Below are 19,826 nucleotides of genomic sequence, written 5' to 3' on the forward strand. Positions count from 1 at the left end.
GTGTGTGCCTTAAGGAGATTTAACCTTGGGGGAAAAATAATCTGTGATGTGAGTTTTATGCTCTGGAAGTAATGTAGCAGGAGTGACTTGAACTGCCAAAGAATGAGATTAGCAAGGAACCAGAAAAGTGCAACAATGACCCAAACCAAGCCGGTGCTGGTGCCCAACAATCAAACATACTGCTTCTCCTGTCCTGAGTACCCATCTTGACAGATGGGGCCAAAGTCATAGCCTCTTGTGAACATCTGAAGGAGTAGAGGAAGCTCATGGAATGGAAGAGTGATATCTCTATCTGTTAAAGGACAAGGGACAGTAGTTAATGAGAATGTATAAATCTGTATGTTGGGTATAAAGATGGTTTAGGTATGTAGTTTCAGTTGTAAGTGTTGGTAAGAAGGAATTTCAGTAGTGAGAATTAAATACAATGGAATGGTTAGAAGATATATATATATGTATTAAGTTACGTGGGACCTAAGCATGATGCAAATGGTATGGAATAAGGGTTGGAGATTATATTGGGTCTGGCTGAGCCCCATAGAAGCTCTCCTAGTGCTGTGCTTTGTATGGGTAGCTAGAAAGGTGGCTACTGCTGAGCAGTGTTAACACAGCATCAAGGCTGTCATTCCAAAATTCGCCCCTTCACCAGTAGGCTGGGGGTGAGCAAGGTCTTGGGAGGGGACATAGACAGGACAGCTGACCCAATGTGACATTCCACACCATATGACATCTCAGCAATAAAAGCCAAGAGAAAGGAGGAGGTAGGGGGGGGACATTCATTATTTACGTTTGTCTTCTGGAGCAACCACTACACTTACTGAAGCCCTGCTTTCCAAGAAGTGGCCAAATGTCACCTGCTGATGGGAAGTAGAGAATAACATCTTTTAGTTTTCTTTTGTTTCCACATGCATGACCTTTGATATTGTTCTATTAAGCTACCTTTATCTTGACCCACAAGTGTGTTTTTTCATCTAAAAACCCCACCTTTTTTCCACCTTGGCTCATCTGGAAAATTGATAGATTTGGTTCATTTTGAATGACAAAACACTCATGTCCCTAGGCCCCATTTCCTCCCAGCACCTCTGCAGGCCTTCAATGTCATGTCACCCTGCAACAGACATGCTGCAGAACAGCCTACAGAAACTCTGGTTCTGCAAGCTGATAGCTGATACCTGGGACAGGCAGAGAAGGAACAGAAGATCAATTTTTGCTCCTGGTATTGCTGAAAACTATAATTCAAATACAAATGCACTTCTGAGAACTCCTGCACTTCAGGCTTGATGTACAGTACCTCTGGGGCATCTATCCCTAGGCTCCAATGAGTACAGCTTAAAATTACCATATTCATCTGCGTATAAAGTGTCATTAGGCTTTTATTTTTATAAAATAAGATCAACCCAGGCCAGGGCCAGGCTCTGCAGATAAAGTAGTAGCTTATTTTTTATAAATATTAATATTTTTTAATTACAAATAGTCCTCACTCCAGGTAATGTAACTGACAAAAATATCTGCAGACACGCAGCCCCTAGGCTTTCATAGAAAGCCCATGAGCAACCACTCTATAATAAAGGAATCCTATCTCACAGCAATGTAGGGGAGGGAGCACATGGCCAAGATAGCCTGAATATGGGGAGAGAGTCATTTGGAGTAAATGCAATAAAAAAAAAGATTTCACAAACCCTTCACGTAAAGGATCAAGGAGGTTAAAGCAAAAAGCTAGTTCAAAAAGATGTACAAGATTGCTGGAGACCAACAGAAAATTCCACCAAAAAATAGCTTGCATTTATATCAGAATTCAATGGCATAATACAATTTAGCTGTTAAACAAGGGAAAGAAGTGAAAATCTGTGTAAATATCAGCATTTAGAGAGGTGTCATTAGCTCCAGAGACCAGCATAATTCCCATGAAGTCCTGACGGAAGGGGGCCTCCTGCCACAAAGAGCTTTGTTCCAGACAAGTCGTAGCAGTGGGTGTAAACAGCATTTGGGAAGAAATTTATGTCAGAAAAATAATTCCTCCAGGTTTCATCATGATTCTGTTAAAGAAAAGTTTGGATTGTTATTGTTGCCAAACAAACTTAAAACCTTGTTTCACAAAAGCAGAAGGTAGCTTCCAGAGTCTAAGAAGGGATCTTTTCTGTTAATACTCCCTGAAGCTTCAGACAGATCAACTTGAAGATTTGTCCTAAAGCTTTTTCTGAGGACATTTGGGCCAAACATTGGAGGGAGGAGGTGAAAGGTAGGGAAAGTATCAAGTTTCATTAGTTTTTAAAGTTACATCACAGTAACACAAAAGATAAGAGAGAATAGACAAAGCCATTAACTGCTTTATAACAACATATAGGAAATCAAACTCAAGTGCCTGCCACAGCATTACCTCAGGAAGCCAGTTTCTAAAGTTTCACACAATTAAATCTTGGAGTACCATGTAAGAGTACTACATTTTTAAAGGAAGACAATGTATTTTGTGTTTGAGGTTCTGAAAACTAGAAGTTATATTACATTCTAAAATATGAAGATCTAGAAATTAGTTCATTTCCGAATCAGTGCATAAGTAGCCAGAATGCCTTATGCTCAAGCAACCAACTTTGATAAAGTTTTTGTAGAAGCAATTCTACATCGCTTGTTGCTTTTCCTGGTTATAGTTATTGGTTACATGATCACAGTTTTGCTGGGACACATTTCATACAATAGCTCCCATTACTACTAAAATAACCAGTTTGAGCCCTATGGCACTCCTGTGTAAATTGTCTCCTACAGTCTCAAGCTACTCACCAGCCAGCCTTTCCCAGTAGTCAACTTCAAAACTTCACTTCCTCCCAATTTCTGCTTCTGTCCATAGCAGGCACATAGGGGCTTTTCATCCAGGAACCTCTGGGCTCTGATATCATAAAACAATAAGGAACCTTGCCCTGTTCCCACTGTGATGATGTGCTCGTAGAAGCTCGCTGATCGTATACCTGTCAAACAGAGAAGGGACATACAACACAGTAAGGAAGATAGATGCTTTGGCTCTGCAGTGCTGCTTGCTTGATGTCTAATACTTTTTTTTTTTTTTAAGAGGAACTACCTACTAGTATTCTCCACAACACCCAAGTTTCTCCACTGCTCTGAAGCAATACAGATAAATCCCATTGATACCATTGAAACAGCAGCTTTAATTACACATACTACTTTCTCTTCTCCTCTGCGGTCATCAGCTACACTGATGGTGCATAGTAAGAAGCTTCATTCTCAGCAGGCCCCAGCTCTGCCAGATAAGCAAAGATCATAAGCCATTTAGGATCAAGAGCAGCTGTGTTCTGTCTGCCACAAGCCTCTAAGCAAATACACCATGAGTACATGGCAGAGGAAAGAACATGACATTGGTTTCCTCCATGAGCTCACACCCTACCTAGCTAGCTGCCAAGCTGTGATAAATGACCATGCGAGAAAAATTACTGTCCCAGCTGCCCACCAAGTGCATTTTGCTGATCAACAGGCTAGCTGTAAGCAAGTATAACCATACTAATCACTAGTCACTTTGCTGTTAACTTAGATCAGGCTCTAAATATTTTTGAAGCTATCCCTGCTCAAATATTCTCACACAAGCACACCTTATTCTGTAGCTGGCACTTTTAGTACTTCACCCAGCAATGAAACCAGACTAAAAATCCTATAAGCAAAGCATCATCATGTTACAGCAGCACATGGGAAGCTAGTTCCCAGTCCAAATAAAACATTCTAGCACAATTCAGTTATGCCACTGAGTAAAAGGAGTATGTTTTGTTTTCACAAAATCTAAATCTGAAGCCTCAGCCAAACATGGATCCCTTGGAAATAGTTTTGTGGAGATTCTGTATGTAGAAATTTGCATTCCTTTGTAGGAATTTTTAGAGGTGCTGCACCACTCCAAGTCCCAGCAAGATCAAGAGAAAGTTGAAACACTCAGTATCTTGGGAATATTACTTAAATGCCTCCATCACCATGCCAAAAAAAAAATATAAAATCCACCTACTATACAGATCAGAAACCAGCATTGAACAAAAGCTTTCTCCAGACATGAACTAGTGCCCTAGAGATACTACCTACACATAGATCGTTTCCCCAGCAGGGATGATCACATACTCGAGGCAGCAGCTTTCAGCCACCAGCCACCACTGGGCACTGCACTCCAGCATCTTGGTACTTCTTCCCTATAATTCTCAAGGGTGACAGTGTCAGGACCTCCACAGAGCCCTCACTGACAGCAGGTCAGGACAAGGACCATTGCTAGTAAGATGTTCAGGTAAATTAATATGAGCTAGTGAAGCACCTTCTCTCATGTTACAGAAGCTTCTCCTGTATCTGAAAGAAGCAGACCCTGACACATTTATCTAGACAGCACTGTTAAACTCCAGTAACCACATAAATAAAATTTTCCTAATCCTTGCCTATTTGCATTCTCTTTTGATAACTTCTTCAGTGAGGAGATGGATGCCTAGAGTCAAGTTAAGTAAGGACTGCAACTTATTAGTCTGGGATTAACATGGTTTTAAAATGAGCATCACAGCACAGTGCCTTCTCATGCTTGAAAATAAAGGGTATGGAAAGATGTTTATGGGACCATGAACCCTGCAAGCCCTCAGGCTTGGCCCTGGTGATAAAGTTCAATTGGACATACTGCATCCACATCAGAAGAGGAAAACAGCACTTAAATCTGCAATTTTTTTTGGTTTGGTTTTTTTTTTTTTGAGAGTGAGCTTTTGTATATGTAAAGCAAGTAAATACACATTGAAAACTAAGTCTCACTCGTGGCTTTAAAATTACAAAACAAGCATTCACTCACAGCACAGACTCCCAATATGATAGCACGGAGCAGACAACATGCTTCCCCCACACACAGAGAAAAATGCCAGAATAGACAGTATTAATACCAGTACGAAGACTGGATTTGTTTTGAGATGAAGTAAAACAGAATAAGGCATAGTAAAAAGTAAGTAAAATGCATACTTTTAAAAGTTCAGTAGTATTTGGATGGTATACTACTTAGTTGATCATAAAAGCACTAATATTGTCTATCGGTAGATTTCAGAATTGCTTTTAAGTTTGGTTTGTTAGTTGCTCGAGGAATATTGTCATAAAAGCAAAACCTATTACTAATGATTTGGTCACTGTTATATGAAAACCCCTTCCTATTTATTAAAAGCTTATCTTACTGCAGTCTTCATAGCTACTTGAAGCACCCTTTGACAAGTTTCTTACCACTGCCTCGTTCTTTGGAACAGACTGATTTAACATTGTGAGAAGGCTGCCTGGGATCCAGGAAGGAGACGTGCCTGTGATCCTACTGCATACACTGACCACTCCTGACTGTAAGCCAAACACACATTCTCCCTGCAGTATGGCAACTTTGTGGAAAGTAACTGGAAACAGAGGAAAGACAAATTAATGCATGAGAGGGAGAAGGAAAAAAAAAAAAACCCAATGCAAAACTGTTGCGACGGAGGGAAGACACAGTCGCTCAATATGAGTGATCAGCAGACTTCGTTTATTGTCTCTTACAGTCACCTTTTATGCCTTCTTATAATTAGCTCATACATATTACAAAAGTTAAGCTCATTATTGGTTAGTTGCCTAAATACCAAGCCCGCCCCTTGTTTCTCTTCTGTAGTTTTCTGTTCCCACCTGCAACATTCCTTTCCCACCAAAATCTTCCTGTTACTGTGTAACAAGGACAGCCAAAGACAGTGTATTTTGCTTTACTTCAGATAAGCTGAGAGCGATGTGCATTTTTGTCCAGCCAGCTGGACTATGTCTATGTGAACTTTTTCAGCTAGCCAGTTATCCACAATTCCCCCGTTTTTATTTTGGGCGACATAGGCTTGGTTGACCATCTTCAATAACAGCGTTTTAACACAAGAAAACTACATATCTAAGCACTACTAAAACTATTACCATAATGATCAAAAAAAAGAATAATAATAATCCCGTTTGCTATGAGATTGTATCTTTGCTGTCAAAAGTTCAAGTTTTTTATGCATGGTCCTCTGTGTGTGGGATTGGAACAGATGTCGAATAGATTCCAGAACAGGGCCCATCGCAAAGTGCTGGCAAAGCAGCGTTCTCGCATCGAGCTCCTCCAGCGTGCTCTACAGCAGGTTTCACCCAACGGCTGGGAACCCAAATAGTGCCTGAATTGGTAGAAATACAGACATAACCACGCCCCACATAAATCACCTCCACAGGACCTACCCATTGTCCTGTTTTTGCATCCTTATACAGTACTTTCATGTGTGGTGGCCTGGGGGGTTCTGAGCCAGCGTGGTGCCTTATTATAGGCGGCTCATTACTGTCCCCAAACACACACAAATGATTAAGCACAAAAAGGGCTTTCACCACCCTTTCTCTTACATCCTGAATCTCTTTGAACTTTTCTATATAGCGTTTTAGCGTCCCGTTAGCCCGCTCTACAATTGCTTATCCAGTTGGAGAATGAGGGATTGCAGTAACATGTTTAATATTCCACATTTGCATAAAGCGTTTGAGTAGTCCGCTACCATATGCAGGACCGTTATCAGTTTTAATAGTAATAGGTACCCCTAAAACAGCAAAGCAACTAGTTAAATGCCGGCGCACGTCCCGGACCTTTTCCCCGGGCTGTGGTGTGGCCCATAACATATGGCTATAGGTGTCTATAGTAACATGCACATATTTCAATCGACCGAATGCAGGAACATGAGTAACATCCATCTGCCAAACATCATTAGACTGTAGTCCTCGCGGGTTGACCCCGCAACCGAGCCCTAAGCCTGAGTTATGGTGACTACATATAGGGCAAGCCTTCACAATGGCCCGAGCCTCCTCCATAGAGAGTTTGTAGGCTCGTGCCAATCCCTTCGCATTTTGATGGAAGATCGAATGGGCTTCTCGGGCTCGACAATGTGGTGCTAATGGGGGTTCAGTAGTGATTGCGACGAGACGATCAGCTCTAGCATTGCCCTCTCCGAGGCCTTCTTCCCACTGGTGGCTTCGAATATGGATCACCGCATACGATTCTGATCTCTGTGCGATTGCACGCTGCAAGCTCACAAGTAGTTCTGTCAAGCGTTGATTCTTTAATTCACGCACGCTTGCATCTTCAATCCGGCTGACTATGCCGGCAACATAGAGAGAATCTGTGACTACATTCAGTGGGACATCTCTCCATCTAATAAATGTCCAGACCACTGCATAGAGTTCTAGCGTCTGTAGAGAATCCTTTGGCTGCGCTTGTAGAATTTGGTGTTGCCACCCTTGCTCATCTTTCCATGTTATGGCAGCGGTCCTAGAGCGTCGACCCGCATCAGTAAAGGCCGTGAGAGCGTGTGGGATAGGCTGGCTGGATCGCTTCGGCTTAACAATCCAGCCCATGTTCTCCATCCACGACAGGATGGGCGATGGGAGTGGTTTCACTATTATCGCTGCTCCATCGTGGAGTAATGCAGCCTGCAGTTCCTCGGAGTTCTGCAAGTACCACTCCAAGTCGATCTGTCTCATCGGCACCCATATCGTGCCAGGAGGAGTGCCATCCACCTGTAAAATACGACAGCGACCTTTCTTGATCAGCTCCGTCAGCGTCGAGATCTTGTCTTGTATTGTGCGTCGTGGTTGCAGTGGGGGAGCTATCCATTCCAATACGATGGTGGAGTACTCCCCTTTCTCCCCCGTTTTTATTTTTTGCTGTGTTAGAGCACCCATGAGGTACTGAGTGCCACACAAGATAGTCAAATCGATGGGTAACCCTACAACACGCCGATGCGTGGAGCGCGTAGTCACCATTGAAGCTATTTGTTGTAACGTTTGTTCTTGCTGTTCAGTAAGCTGTACTGGGGTTGAAGGATCTGTCCCTCTCAACAGGGGGCGTAGTTGATTTAACAGTTCATTGGGGATGCCCACTACAGGCCGGAGCCATTGCAGATCACCGAGCAGTCGTTGGGCGTCGTGAAGGGTTTGGATATCCAAGTGGAGTGACAACTTTTGAGGCTGAATTGTTGTATCAGTGATGCGCCACCCCAGATACTTCCAGGGGCTTGATTCTTGCACCTTTTCGGGTGCTACTACCAATCCCCTAAGCTTGAGTTGTTCAATTAAAACCTGTTTTTGTCGCAAAGAGAAGGGTGTTGGCTGGGCTAACAAGATGTCATCCATATAATGGTAGATTAAAGTCTTAGCCCAGCGTTGTCGCAAAGGTTGTAGTGTGGCAGCAACATAGAGTTGACACAAGGTGGGCGAATTTCTCATTCCTTGCGGGAGGACCGTCCATTCAAAGCGTTGGTCCGGTCCCTCCCGGTTGATCGCGGGTAAGGTAAAGGCAAATCTGTGCTGATCATCTTCATGTAAAGCAATTGTGAAAAAGCAGTCTTTCAAATCTACAATGAGTAAATGCCACCCTTCCGGTATCATAGCTGGGTTGGGTAATCCGGGTTGTAAGGCCCCCATATCATGCATCTGTTTGTTTACCGCTCGCAGATCATGAAGCAATCGATATTTTCCAGACTTTTTCTTGATAACAAAGATGGGGGTATTCCAGGGGCTCGTTGACAGACGCAAATGACCTTGTTGATACTGCTCTTTAACCAGTTCATGCGCCTGTTCTAGACTTTCCCTTTTTAACGGCCACTGCTCTATCCACACTGGTTCCTCTGTCTTCCATCGGAGTGGGATCGGGAAAGTCCAAGCAATGGCCGCCCCTAGAAAGGGAGGTCTGAAGTGAGGACCATCCCCATTTGGGCCAAGATATCGCGGCCAATCAAAGCATGCACCCCCTCAGGCAACGGAATAATTGAGACACAACAGTTTATAACTTTGTCAGCTATAGTCCATCGCAGAAGGGGGGATTTGCGAGCGAGGGTCAATCCCCCCACTCCTGCAACTGTAGCATTGGTCGTACAGGTTGGCCAATGCGCCGGCCATTTGTGTGCACTGATTATAGAGACATCAGCGCCAGTATCCAACAGCGCAGTAATCGAGAGAGTCTGGTCTCCATACTGCACTGTGACCGATCGCCGTGGTCGTTGTTGCAAGCCAATAGTCAATAAAGCCATTTGCCCTGTAGACCCAAAGTTACCTTGTCCTCGAGGTTGTTCTTGCAGTGGTTGGAGGGTGCCTGCAAGATGCGGTAGTGGAATCAGCTGGGCTATCTTGGTCCCGTTAGGTATAAAGAGTGGGGGAAACAGCGTCTGAGCCATAATATGAATTTCTCCGTGAAAGCCCTTATCAATCAGTCCCACCAAAACATTGAGTCCCAACATGGTGGCTGATGAACGCCCGATGAGTAATGCTCCAACAGCTTGTCCGCGTATACAAACTGGGCCTTGTATGCCAGTAGCAAGTTTTGTAGGCTTTGAGTCCAAGAGGGTACAATCTACTGTTGTTGCCAGGTCCAAGCCGAGGCTTCCGCTGGTTGCAGGTCGGAGAGGAAAGGATTTTGTGCTGCTGGGCAGGCAGCCGCTTTTTGTGTCAGCGCGGGGCGGCTCTTCCCGCTGGGTTGCCCGTTTCCCGATCGACGACAAGCAGCTTCATTGTGAGTGTCCGAGCGGCAGTTTCGGCACCATACAGAGTTGACATTGCAGTCCCGTCTCACGTGTCCGGTGGCACCGCAACGGAAGCACCGTAGACGAGATGGGCCGCGGTCATTTGATCGCCCAGCAAAGGCTTGCAAAGGAGCAAGGGCTGCTAAGACCTGACTCTGGGTAGACTGTGCCTGCTCCTTTAAAGCACTCCCTAGTTCTTTTATTGCCTCGACTAACATAGCCTGGGGCCCGACTGGCACTTGTGCCATTCTTTCCAAAGCTTCTTCTATGGTCCATGTCCCTGGTAGCGTAGCTAGGATGTTACGTGTGGCTGGGTTACAATTCTGTATGGCACACTGCTTTAAAATGGAGCCTTTGAGATAGTCTTGCACCCCAGCCGCCTGTATGGCGTTTGCTACCCGATCGATAAATAACCCAAATGGCTCCTCTCTTCCCTGTTTGATTCCCATATAGGAAGGGATTCCCCCGGGCTCCTTTATACGGTCAAGCGCTAGTCTAGCTAGCCTCATCGCTTCCTTTGCCTTATCCGGTCCCATCAGTGCCTGAGCTTCGGTTCTAAAATAGGGTCCTAAACCCATCAGCTCCTGTAGAGTAACCCCATGCAGTGGGTCCCCTGGCTGTCTAACCACTGCTACCGATTCCTGACAAGCAGCCTGCCAATGAGCGTTAAACAGAAGCTGCTGATGTTGGCTCAAGATTAACTTCATTATACTGCGTATGTCACTCGGGAGTAAGATATTAGTTCCCCAAAGATAATCTAACATTTGCCTGGTGGGTTCCCCTTTTAAACCTGACTCACTCACCGTAGCCCGTAGCTGAGTTAATAATTTCCAATCTAAGTTAGTGAGAGAAACCGTGATATTCCCCTGCGCATCTGGCTGTGAATACGTGACCGGGAAAGCCTCATGCACGATTCCCGCGGCAAAATCGCGTTCACCCTCAAGCATAGCACTGTCTGCTATCTGCTTCCAGACCTTTTGCCTATTTTGGGCAACCTGAAGGCATTCTGCAGAAGGATTCGTACATTCCCTACTCTCTACGGGGTTTTTACGGTCTATCTCTTCGCTTACGTCATCATTCCCCGACGGGGGGGGGGCTGAGGGATTCAACGAGGGCGGCGACGGGAAGGGCGACTGGTCCCAGCTTCCCGCAGCCCCCTGCTGAACCGTCAGCGTACGCACCGAGGGAGGCAGCGGGCAATCGGGGGGGGAAGCCGATTCCCCCTGCCGTGCGGCTACTGCAGTCCCGCTTGCAACTCCCAGCCGCCCAGAGGCAGCAGCAGCCGCTCTCTGTTCGGCTCGATGTTGCAAAAGGGCATTAGTGACAGCCTGCCACGGTTTCATCAGTTTTTTTGGCAGTTTTATTGTCGGCTATTACTTCGGCAAACAGTGTGTCCCCATAATTACGCCACTCTGCATGCTCGAAAACCGTATCTGGATTCCCAAAATGACCCCTCGCTACCCCATAAGCTAATAACCCTGGTAATTCCTTTTTACAATCTATGCCCCGAATGCTCCGCTTTTCTAAAAAGCCTTTGAGCAAATTATACGCCGCTTGTCTGTTCATACCTCTATTTGTGCACAATTGCAGCCTTTGCAGACTTCGGCGGCGCGTAGCAGGCGGGCCAGCCTCTATAGGTGCTCCCGGGCGCGGGGAAGATATCCCTTTCGCCTCCTGCGCTGCTTACAGGACCGCACTCAACTTCTCCGCCGACCGTGGCTCCCGGACTCCGCTATCGGGTCGCCGGGTCCGGACTCCGCTATCGGGTCGCCGGTCCTATGTCCTCTGGTCCCTGTTCGGGCGCCATTTGTTGCGACGGAGGGAAGACACAGTCGCTCAATATGAGTGATCAGCAGACTTCGTTTATTGTCTCTTACAGTCACCTTTTATGCCTTCTTATAATTAGCTCATACATATTACAAAAGTTAAGCTCATTATTGGTTAGTTGCCTAAATACCAAGCCCGCCCCTTGTTTCTCTTCTGTAGTTTTCTGTTCCCACCTGCAACATTCCTTTCCCACCAAAATCTTCCTGTTACTGTGTAACAAGGACAGCCAAAGACAGTGTATTTTGCTTTACTTCAGATAAGCTGAGAGCGATGTGCATTTTTGTCCAGCCAGCTGGACTATGTCTATGTGAACTTTTTCAGCTAGCCAGTTATCCACACAAAACACTAATGGAACAATTCTGTAAGATATGTTCAAGAAAGTTGTGGTGGGGAAAAAAACACCACAACCAAAATGCAGCTATAAAACAAGTTCATCACGACAATAGAACTTTAAGAGAAAAGCAACAACCTGATCCAGAGAAAAAAAATCTGAAGGAGATGGGATGCCTTATCTGAACCAAGCTGAGATGATAAAGGCTGAAGCCAAGTATTATGCAAAGAACAATAGATATTTTAGTAAGTTGTTTTACATATAAGGTGCTGTTATTTCTTCAGGAGGTATACACAGGCATCAGCTCTCAGCTGAAAAAAGCTTACTTCATACATTAGCATAGATATTTCTGGGTTTGATCTGTAATCACACTTAAATAAATGCAACTTCCTTTATGAAGACTATATGAAGTATCCATCATACTCTATGGAACAGTTCACTTCAGCTCACCCAGAACTGGCAGAAATTTAAGAGCACCTCCCACCCTTCAAAATAAGGGGAGTGGAAAATTTATCTCCGCAAGTTTATTTTTTAGGATATTTTGTTTTACATAAAACTTTTAAGTGTTTTACAAACACTGCTGCTCTTTCTTCAAGCATTTAAAGGAGATTAAGAATAGTGAACAGCCTTAACTGCTATGCAATTTTTGAAATTTTACACCAAAACAGAAAAGCACCTTTGATAGTGTGTGCTCTGCTTTCCAAAGATGAAAATACCCATCTAGGGACACAGCTCCCAGCTCCTGTTTAAAAAACAAAAGTTAGTTTCCTCATTATAGATGTGCTTACAAACTCGCACTCTACTAGGCAGGCTACATATTCCAGATTGTACTCCTGCATAATCCTGCACGTGCTTATCAAGCTAAATTTTCATTTTACATTTATCTTGATAGAACACAATATAGCACAGAGGTGCCAGGTAAAATAAGAATTAATAAAACAGTAAATAACCAAAAATAACTTTCAAAAGTATAGATCTTGTTAGACAATCAAATAATGAATTATTAGACAGTACAAGCTGGAGTTGGTAATTCTCTACAGCAGCTTCCACCCTGAAGTAAACATTTATTTCCAGGTACTACTCTACTGAAACAGCTACACGAATTCTCCATCACAGAGGAGTAGTTAAAGCCTGCAGGAGCACTGTGCTTCTGATAGCACACCTGCCTTTGCTTCAGACCTCCTCTGTTCTTTGAGGGCAGAAAGAAGAGTAGGGGTATGAATTGCTACTCCCACTTGTCCCAATACAATTAATCTCTAGTAATAACAAGAGATCAGCATGGGGGAGGTTAATATTTACCGTTTGTCCAAATACCAACAAAATAACACCAAAGCAAGCACTGGTGCCTGCCCTGTGAGTCAGTCACCTCAGTTGCTGAGCAATCCAGTAACAATTAAGCCATCAAAACAGCAACTGACTGAACATTAGCTAGCCATCACAAAAGGTGAAGGAAAGCAGCAAGTGCACTCAAGAGTGGGATTCAAGCTGCAAGAGGTTTTTTGGTGCTTTATCTGCTTTTTGTAAACATTCCTCGTCTGCCCCCCTTAGGATGCAAGTCTAAAATCAAATCCACAGGAAAACAGTTCCTTCTGAAAACACGTGGGGTTTTTTCCCTACTGGACTACAAGCACTTGGGGCAAAAGCAGACATAGCAGATAAAGATGACCATCTCTTATGAGAAAGATGTAAAAGGATCAGGGAAAAACAAAATATTAGACTGCTTCTCTAGTATATTTGATTTAGATTACTACTTTTTCTGATACCTATGGACAGTTTTAGGACTTCTCAACTGTCTTGCTTCTCTTACTGACCTTGTTCTTATTGTTGAAAGCCAATGCTCGGACTTTGCAGTTATCAGGATTGGTGTTCTCCTTGGGGATATCCTTCAGAGCCGTGTGTTATGTGAGCATAGACAGGAACTTGAGAGAGATTATGCCTGGCATCACTTTTGGACAACACATCCTCTGTGACTTCCCAGAGACCCATCGAACCATCCCGGGAACCTGAATAACATTTCACATATACATATGTGACATATATACACACACACACACATATACGCATTTTAAAATTAACTTCAATAAACGATAGAATCTGAAAGAAAGGCTACGTTAATTTGATCTAACTGAACACACTGTTGGTGACCACATATTAATTATTATTAACAAAATCATGATTTTACTGAGCTGTAAAGTTCATAACATTGTTAACTCATTGTCAACTGGTTTGTCTACATGGTTTCCAAGCAACTAGATCACCTCATCTGTTTTCAAAATTATTAGGACGCAAACACACAATCCTGTACAACAATCACCATTGGAGATTCACACATAGAATAAACTCAGCGGTGACCAAACAGCCTACATGTTCAGCCTGGCTTACCAAGGCTGAGATTGACAGTCTGTTAAGCCAATACAAAAACCTCCAAGAAAATTCATTTGAATTCACACCAGTTTTGGATCATTTCATTTCTGCCAGTATGCTTATGGCTATGTACACACACAGCTGTTCCTGTTCAGTTCACAATTTGTACCAACTACAATTTGTACCAAATCTATTTTTTTTAAACCCATGCAACCTCATGTAACACAGGAACCGAGACCAAACAAGCAAGAACTCATTTTATTTTCCTACTGAATTTGAAGATATTAATCCAAAACATGAATCAATAAGAGTAACAATACTGGATGAAAATAAAGCTGAGTGTCTTTGGTTCATAGATCAACACAGGCTTAATCTAAGGTCCTATACCCATCCCTTCTTTTGTTTAGGCAACTCACTTCCATCTAAAGTCAGCTCTGACAGATTTGACACGTACCACAATTTCTTCCCTACACAATGTGACTTAGTTGTCTTCTTAAATTCAGATATTGAATTGGAGAGTTGCAAGGATCAACTTTAATATTAAATTCAAAATCAAACTCCAGGACTAGCTTCTTACATTTTGAAAAAAATATTACTGAACTAGCAATTAGAGTGATTTTTATGAGACTTATGATTTGGCACCTGCAGTTTGACATCTCCCTGTACAGAATACTACACTCTGTCAGCACAGAAAGACAGCAGACTACTACAGTAATGCAACAGCGTATTAGTGTTGCTGCCTTTACCCAAGTTAAGTAATATTTTATGAAATTACACTGATTATCAAACTAGTTACTAAGTAGTAACTGACCTTTTCTATTACAGTCTTCTGTATTAACTGCTGTAGTATGTGTTCATATATATATACATGCGTTACTTTACTGATAGCTTGATAAAACAGTTTTCATTAATCAGTCTTTCAAAGGATTTCAGGAAACCAATACTGCTCTGCTATATTCCAAAGTTATTAAATTATAACCAACACCCCTCTCAAAATCCTTGCCTTTAGCTTGCTGTGTTTAGACACCCTCTCATGGCAACACCTACTATAAAGACAATAGTATTCCCTCTAATACTAGGGGAAAAAAAATCAAATCTAGACCAAGGCCCTATAAATAAAACAAAACAAAGCACTGTACAAAGATCAAGAATGGTTTAGTCAAAGTAGTTGCAAGTGGTTTCAAATGCCTTTATAAAGGTGCTTCTCCAAGACCTGTCAAATGCTGTACATCAGTATAAAAGGGGGGGGGGGGGGGGGAAGGGGAATTGACTTTACCAGTAACAGCCATAGCATCACTGATCCATGCAACTGAAAATATCCAGTCCTTATGTCCATCCTAAAAGAAAAGACAGATTCTGTACCATTATATTCTAGAGTGCTCTCAAATCAAAAGTATTCTTCACTTTGTTTTTTTTATTTATTTTTTACAAACTCAGAAGGACAGAACTACATTAAAAACATACATATAAAAGATTCCAGTATCAAGCTGGAGCATTTTACGTACCTAACAGTAATTTAAAACTTTTTTTATTTTGAAGCGTATAATTAGAGAGCAATTAGGTGATGGAAAAACGGGTCTCAGAATTGAGATCAATTTGTTCTTGGTCAAAGGACTTAGATTTTCCATTTTGAGAACAGCATTCTTTACTTCTGTAAAGTAGCTACATACTTTTATTTCCTCAAATACATATCTCTACCATAAAAAGTAACCAAAACATTATGTTTACAATTTATGACCTGCAGATTAATTTTTCAAGACTATTACTTCAAGAATATTTTCTTCAGCAGGTGAGAAACTTTGAGAGAGAAAAAAGACTATAAGGCTCTAGTTCTGTTTGAAAAGCTGCAGAGTCACAGCAGCATGCAAATTAATAACAACTCATACAAATCTTCAGCCAAGCCTTTCTGCAGCTGGTTATCTGCTGCTGCAGAAACTCTGACCTGACCTCTGCTGTTGTAGTAACATCTATGAAGTCCTAAATCAAAACGGAGAAATGAGAGAGAAGTGCTTACAGAACACCACTATACTCATTTCAGCCTTTCCTTTTTAAGGCTGGCTATTTAAAAAAAAGGTCTCATGATGCTTTAGAAATACAAGCAGTACCATAATCTATCAAACTGCCATAAACCACTGGTTTAGAACTAATTCTCAAAGCCAAGTTCCACTTCTGGAATAATACATACATAAACTGCACTGGAGAAGGTGAAAATTTTAACAAATTGTGTCATCTTTTCAATTTCTCAAGAGCTTTTTTCACTAAAACTAGTTTCAGAGGTCATCACCACAATTAGATTTTAACAGTTAAGATTACTTTTAAGCATTGAAAATGTAACAATCTGAAGTAACGTGAATGAAGGTGAGGAGGAAGAAATCTGACTCAGAACCCTGAAAATTGTCTCACATGTTTATGTACTCATATTTAAAATATCTTGTCAAAGGAGACAATCAGGAATGTTTTCAAGCTTTCAGAAATTCACTCTCCACTATAAGACTCCCAAATCTTAACCTTGCCCTGACCTTACACGCTTCAAAGTAGTAATTCTTGTGACAGAATAAACTTCCCCCAAATACTGCCAACTTACGTCTCCCACACAGACAGGATCGAGTGTAGGCAGATGATAAATTGCAAGACTGTTGGGGTTGTCTCCACCTGTGGCCAGCAGGGTCCCTGAGGGGTTGAGCTCAATGGCATGAATACCACATCCCTGCTGATTCACCATGCCAGGTTCATGATCTTTCAGAACAGGAATCTTGGTAATTTGACCAGTCTGGACATCCACTACAAATAACTAGGGGAAAAAATAAAAACAGATGTAAGTCATTATCAAACAGATAAGAAAAACAAGATGGTCAAATATCCTCCCTATTGTGAACTAGCATTCTTTTAAAGTTGGAATCCACAAATGCTGCAAGTATGGCTGAAAAATACATAAATTCCTTCTTAAAACAACTAACAATTACAGTGAATTTTAATCATCATATTTGGTTTTAACAGCAACAGAAGAGAAAATAAATTTATCATGGTAGGTTTCCCATTTAATAAAACCCTCAAATCTAAAAGCTTTTCCCTGTTCAGTTCAATACTACAACAGAACAATATTGTTTTCCAGTTTCCCTGTATGACAGTGAGAAAGAGACCCACCTCAAAACAGCCAGTAAGCCCCAGGGGGGCTTAGCACAAGCCTCTTGGCTCCCAGATAAGATACTGCCCATGAAGTTTTGGCTTTGACAAACTGATACTTTACTAATTTATCTAAATGGAGTTTAGTTTCTGGTGATTGTTGAGGTCTGCAGTGGGTCTGCAGACAAGTTAGTTGACTTCAAAGACTTATCCGTGTACCTTTAAGACAGCCACAAATTGTCAGGTATGTAAACAGGGTGTGAAGAATCGGAACTTTTAGAACCGCAGCATACGGGCACCTACAGCAACAGCAAATAGCAAGCAAGAAGAAGGAAGGACACAAAAGCCTATCAGGGTCTGAAACCTGTGCTGTCTAGGATATATAAATAGTTTGTATAAACAATAAAGGCCATTTTGCTGGAACCCAGCCACGCAGACATACTGTTTTTTTCAGTCTGCCTCAACTTGCGTCACCACACCACTTATCTATAGGATAATGTACTTACGTTTATCTAAAAGTTGGAAAACGTCCAAGGACCCTTATTGCTAACATGACGGATGTACTAATTGTTAAGTCCTTGGATTTATCATCTTTAAAAAGGCTATCTGGACCTAAGTTCCTGTTGTTTATACAACGTGGCAAAGACAAGGACTTAAATCATGGTCACTAGTTTAGCGAGGTATGTTAATGAGTTCCTGGAATTGTAATTAATATGTAAATGATTTCCTGGAAAAATAATTAATAGGTATGAGTTTCTTGTATAAAGAGGGGACTGAAAAATCCCCTTGGTGTGCATGACTTTGGTGGAGCGATCCCCCATGCACCCAGTGCTGCCGAATAAAGATAACCTCCGCTCACTCAAATATTGGTGACTGATTCTTTAAATCAATTTGGCGACCCAGATGGGACCTGCTCTGCTCGGCTGCGGGACCCATTGAGAGCGGGGACTCCCTAGGGTACCCCCGGGGATTTTCCCGGACGGGCTCCTCGTCTCATCTGGACCACCGCAGGAACACACAAGGACTCAATCTTGCGGAGCAAAGGTACTATCTTTATTCAAATATTATATTAATATTATATTTAGAACAGTACTGTTTTGTTCTGGATATTTCTGGTTCTGGGGACCGGTCCATCTATAAAGCTGTCTGTAAGGCATAAGATTTCTGTGTGCTTATGCAGGGTGGCGTATGCCAGGTAGCTAGCACAGCAGGCATACAGCTGATTCTGATCTGGTAATTTATGTTTTAGTCTGAAGATTAAAACATCGTGTAATTTGAAGTCAATCCATATACATAGGATTGATATTCGATTCGGTTCTGGTATTTGTTTCGGTATTGAGGTAATATCGGAACCCTTATTCTGTTTTAGTGTTTGTTTCGATATTAAGGTAATATCAGAACTCTGATTCTGTTTTCATATTTGTTTCAATATTAAGGTAATATTGGAAATCCGTGTTTTAGTCGGAAGACTGAAACGTTTGATAATTTGGAGTCAATCCGTGTATACAAGATTAATAATTATAGGATTAATATTAAATATTATACTTACTTTATGTTGGAAATGTGAGAACATTTCTGTATAATATGAATGTTGGTGTGTGAGTACTGTTTTGAGCATCCGAGGGGTGAGTGTAAACCTCTATATGTTTTAAAGTGCATATAGTGTAATAAATTATTGAGTATATGTTGGGGGTTGCTGCTAAAAGAAAAAAATTCGTCTCTGAGCAGTTACTCTGTGCTGTTTTGGCATCAATTTGGCGAGCCAGCCAGGAGAACTCTCCACCAGTGCTGGAATCCAGGGGCCTGGGGACCCTCAGGGCCCCCAACTGCATCTTCTGTCGGCAAGACTCCCCTACCCCTCGGCTTCTCACACAAGTGGACAAGGACTTCTGCACAACATAAAAGGTATTTATATTTATTCTTTGTTTTGAATATTTGATTGTCTTAAGATTTGGTTTTACCCCATAAGATGAAGGACCACAGGGTTGAGAAGAAGGGACGCCTTCTGAAAAGGGTAATAGCCCTATTTGATTGTCTTAAGATTTGGGAAGCTAAAAACTTCCTTTAGGTTGTCTTAAAATTTGGGGAATTCCTAGAATGTAACAACTGAAATAGCGCTCTGTGTCTTGTTTGTTCTATGTGTTGTCTTGTTACGTGTTCAAAATTGGAGTTATGAAATGTATGTTGGAAAAAAAAATCTGGTAATTCTAGGCAAATAGCTGAAAACTTAACACTCTGCTTAAGGCCAGAAAAAATTAGAATATGTTTTTTGGCAATTGTTCATTGAAATGCATACTTTGTGTGATAACGCGAACTGTCAGCGTTCCTAGAGTTGTATGTAAGCGCACGGTACCTTGTAATATACTGCCCATGTGACTGACGGCTGTCCGGAGAGTGTGATGTGTGTGAGTGTCACTGCGAAGCAAGTGAGGAGTCCCGATCTGCGTGTCTGTGTTCCCCGCAAGGGGCCGGCCAGAGACGGACGAGCGATTGAAAAATCAATTTATGAAGTGTTGGAACGCATAATTGGAAATTAAAGAGGGAGACTATGGACAAAACATTAGAACTAACATCATTTGGAAAAAGCACGAATTAACCTCTGCCCTTAGTGTCGTAGGTGCTGTCTGTATACTCGAACAAAGGGTGGCAAG

The 19,826-nt window shown here is 42.2% G+C and overlaps 1 protein-coding gene across 1 annotated transcript; it reads right to left on the bottom strand.

The window, feature by feature from the left end:
* Positions 1-560: 560 nt before the first annotated feature.
* LOC129734947 (DDB1- and CUL4-associated factor 12-like) lies at positions 561-18,748 on the bottom strand. Its single transcript, XM_055700362.1, is given in 10 exon segments — positions 561-2,033; positions 2,773-2,957; positions 5,221-5,294; positions 5,296-5,381; positions 12,365-12,430; positions 13,500-13,581; positions 13,583-13,691; positions 15,329-15,389; positions 16,637-16,843; positions 18,725-18,748. Coding segments are annotated over 10 exon segments (1,053 nt in total). The 3' UTR covers positions 561-1,874.
* Positions 18,749-19,826: the final 1,078 nt, after the last annotated feature.

This window comes from Falco cherrug, assembly GCF_023634085.1.
Source record: "Falco cherrug isolate bFalChe1 chromosome W unlocalized genomic scaffold, bFalChe1.pri SUPER_W_unloc_1, whole genome shotgun sequence".
Classification (NCBI taxonomy): domain Eukaryota; kingdom Metazoa; phylum Chordata; class Aves; order Falconiformes; family Falconidae; genus Falco; species Falco cherrug.